The sequence below is a fragment of the Natator depressus genome, chromosome 8 (assembly GCF_965152275.1).
Source record: "Natator depressus isolate rNatDep1 chromosome 8, rNatDep2.hap1, whole genome shotgun sequence".
NCBI classification, from domain to species: domain Eukaryota; kingdom Metazoa; phylum Chordata; order Testudines; family Cheloniidae; genus Natator; species Natator depressus.
This window is the reverse complement of record NC_134241.1, coordinates 37609281-37612809: the sequence shown is the minus strand read 5'-3', so window position 1 is coordinate 37612809 and position 3529 is coordinate 37609281. Positions and strand designations below refer to the sequence as shown.

At 47.2% G+C, this 3529-nt stretch overlaps 1 protein-coding gene across 1 annotated transcript; it reads right to left on the bottom strand.

Annotated features, from left to right (window-relative positions):
- Nucleotides 1–707: 707 nt before the first annotated feature.
- LOC141992673 (protocadherin gamma-A4-like) lies at nt 708–3134 on the bottom strand. The gene has a single exon (XM_074962006.1). The coding sequence runs from the start codon at nt 3132–3134 to the stop codon at nt 708–710; it is 2427 nt and encodes an 808-aa protein (XP_074818107.1).
- Nucleotides 3135–3529: the final 395 nt, after the last annotated feature.

Sequence of the window (3529 nt, the reverse complement as noted above, 5' to 3'; positions counted from 1 at the left end):
GGATAGCAATACCATACCATGCCACCCTTATTTCTGAGCTGCTGCCTTCAGAGCTGTGTGGCTGGAGAGTGGCGGCTGCTGACTGAGGGCCAAACTCTGCAGACAGCAGTGCAGAAGTAAAGGTGGCAATACCACACCATGCCATCCTTACTTCTATAGTGCTGCTGGCAGCTGCTCTGCCTTCAGAGCTAGGCTGAGGGACAGCAGCTGCCATTCTCCAGCTGCCCAGCTCTGAGGGCAGCACCACCAGCAGCAGTGCAGAAGTAAGGGTAGCAGTACAGCAACCCTTCCCCCCCACAATAATCTTGTGAACTCTCTGCCCCACAACTCCTTTTTCGGCCAGAACCCCTACAATTACAACACCGTGAAATTTCAGATTTAAATAGCTAAAATCATGAAATTTACTATTTTAAAAATCCTATGACCCTGAAATTGACCAAAATGGACTGTAAATTTGGAAGGGCCCTATTCATTAGTAATTAAGACACAATAATACCCTCCTCCCCTAGAGCAAGCCATATGTACACTGCATTTTCTCAGTCACAGAGGGCTTCATGCTATACTTACTGAGGTCAGTGGCAGAACTCTCACTAACCTCAATAACGCAGATTCTCTCCTCTTTAATCGGTAATTTTCAATTAATTGCACAGTCCTCGAGGAAGACTAAATTTATGCGCAAGAAACTAATAGCAAAAAGACCAATTACGTTACCTCACCTGAATGGAGGTCTGATCCCCATTACTAATGTTTAAATCTTCAGTAACTAGAATAGGATCCTTTATCACACAAGTTTGCTGTCTGGTCACGGTATTTGCATAGTTTGATTTGGAGAAGTTGAATTGGCTCTTTCTGGAGTCCGTGGTTAGAGAACCTTCATGTGAGTAGGAGTGAAGAAAAGCTCTGACTCCATCGATCCCCACAAACTGCGAGACGGGAACTCCACTGAAAGTCACACTCGAGGAGTCAAACAGCTGCGAGTTTCTCCACCTGCGGAGCCTCAGGGCCAGTAACACTAGGATAAAGGTAAAGAACAAGCAGGAAACGGAAGCCACAGCGATCACCAAATACAAGGTGAGGCTGGACTGGGGGTCTGCAGGAGCTGAGAGGCTGCTTAAATCGGAGAGGATTTCGGGGATGCTGTCAGCCACCACCACTGTGACAGTGGCCGTGGCAGAGAGAGGGGGCTGCCCGTTGTCCTTCACCAAAACCACCAGACTTTGCTTGAGCGCATCTTTGTCTACAAAGGAGCGGGCTGTCCTGATCTCGCCGCTGTGGAGTCCCACAGAGAAGAGTCCCGGCTCTGTAGCCTTCAGCAGCTGGTAGGAGAGCCAGGCGTTCTGCCCGGAGTCTGCATCCACCGCCACCACCTTAGTGACCAGGTAACCCGGCTCGGAGGAGCGAGGGGCCAACTCCACTCCCGTGGAGCCATCGGTGGGAAAGGAGGGGTGTAAGATGTGCGGGCTGTTGTCATTCTGATCCAGTATAAAGAGAGTGACGGAGACATTACTGCTGAGAGGTGGGGAACCCCCATCCTGAGCCTGCACTTGGAACCGAATCTCCCGGAACTGTTCATAATCGAAGGAGCGCAGAGCGTAGAGAGCCCCAGTCTCGGAGTTAATGGAGATGGAGGAGAGTGGAGCTTCATTTATATGTCCTTCATTAATAGAGTAAGTGACTCGGGCGTTCTCCTCCAGGTCGGAATCATTCGCTTTCAGGGAACCAAAGGAAGCTCCTCTGGGATTGTTCTCTGTGATGTACAAAGTGTAGGATGTCTGGTTGAAGATAGGAGAGTTGTCGTTTATGTCTGAAAGCTGTACTAAAATGTTTGTTGTTGAGGATAAAGGAGGGGTCCCTCGGTCTGTGGCTGTGATAGTTATACTGTAGTTCGAGACCCGCTCCCTGTCCAGTGATGTGTCAGTCACCAAACTGTAGTAATTGCCAAATGACTTCTGTAACCGGAATGGAAGGTTGGCTGGTATGGAGCACGTGACCTCACCATTCTTGCCGGAATCTCTGTCTCGCAAATTTAATATCGAGATTACTGTTCCGGGGGGAGAATTCTCAGAGACTGAGTTGAACAGGGAAGTCATTGCAATTTTGGGGGTATTATCATTGACATCAATAAGCGTTACCAGAACTTTGCACCTGGCGGAGAGATCTCCAATATCCTTTGCCTCCACTTCCATTTCATATAATGCAGCTTCCTCGTAGTCCAGGTCACCTACCGTTGATATTTCTCCTGTCCTAGGGTGAAGCTGGAATATCTGAGACGCCTTTTCTGTAATTTTTCTAAATGAAAAGGTTACCTCAGAATTCTGTCCCTCATCCCGGTCAGTGGCGTGTATTGTAATTATCAAGGACCCTTGAGGCGCGTTTTCCAAAACACTCACTTTATAGACCGGCTGAGTAAAAAGCGGGGCATTGTCATTGGCATCCACAACCACAACACGGATCTGAGCAGTGGCAGATCTGACTGGATCTCCCCCGTCAGTTGCTGTGAGAGTTAATTTATGGACACTCTGCGTTTCCCGGTCCAGAGACTTTTCCAGCACTAGTTCCGCATATTTAACACCATCAGATCCAGTTTGCACATCCAGAGAAAAGTGTTTGTTATTGCTCAGTTGATAGCTCTGGATGGAATTAATTCCCACATCTGGATCCTGCGCCTCCTGCAGGGAAATCCGGATCCCCACAGCTGTAATCTCACTAATTTTTAAATCTAACTCCTTCGCTTGGAAGCTGGGAGCATTGTCATTAATATCTGTGATTTCAACTTCAACTGCGAAAATCTTCACTTCATCCTCAATAAGAACCTCAAAAATTAAGAGACACTTCTCGATCCGGCCACAGATCTGCTCTCTGTCTATCCTTTCTGTGGTAATTAAATGCCCGCTCTTAAGATTCAAAGCAAAATAGGGAGTCCTACCTGTGGAAACAATGCGGACGCTGTGGTCTGAGAGCTCCTTTATATCCAGTCCCAGATCCTTTGCGATATTCCCAACAATGGAGCCTTTCTGCATTTCCTCGGGAATCGAATAGCGAATTTGCCCAGAAACCGCCTCCCAAAAGGTAGCCAATATAAAGTAGAACTGGACTCTCTTTTTGCAGACCCGGAACCTTTGTGTATCCGCCATTTCTCTCCCTATGGGTATGGAACTCCAATTCCCGGGTCAAGGCTGAGAGTATTTTCTCTTAACTTTAGTCCTTTGTTTCCGCAGCCACTGATGTTTTAACCAAGACTGTTTTATATAAAATTCCTGCAGCCATGTTCCCTTCACAATCCCTCTGAGTGAGTGTGATCTCTCAGTGTTTTGCGCTGTGTAACAGTGGGGCTGGGCTGGCTGGATCTCTCATCAAGTTTCTCCACCTGATAGGTCAACAGCGGCGCTCAGAGTCTCAACCAGTAACTGCAGGCAATGATTTAAAAATCTGCCTTTTAATCTGTCAGTTTAACTCTCTAGAGCTGTGTATACCGAGTGATGTTTATATTAGAAATAAACTCATATGAGTTTTCGATTATGTTGTTTTA

Bases quoted from the DNA above. Each gene is read 5' to 3' on its own strand.
- LOC141992673 (XM_074962006.1), bottom strand. From the start codon at position 3,134: ATGGCGGATACACAAAGGTTCCGGGTCTGCAAAAAGAGAGTCCAGTTC.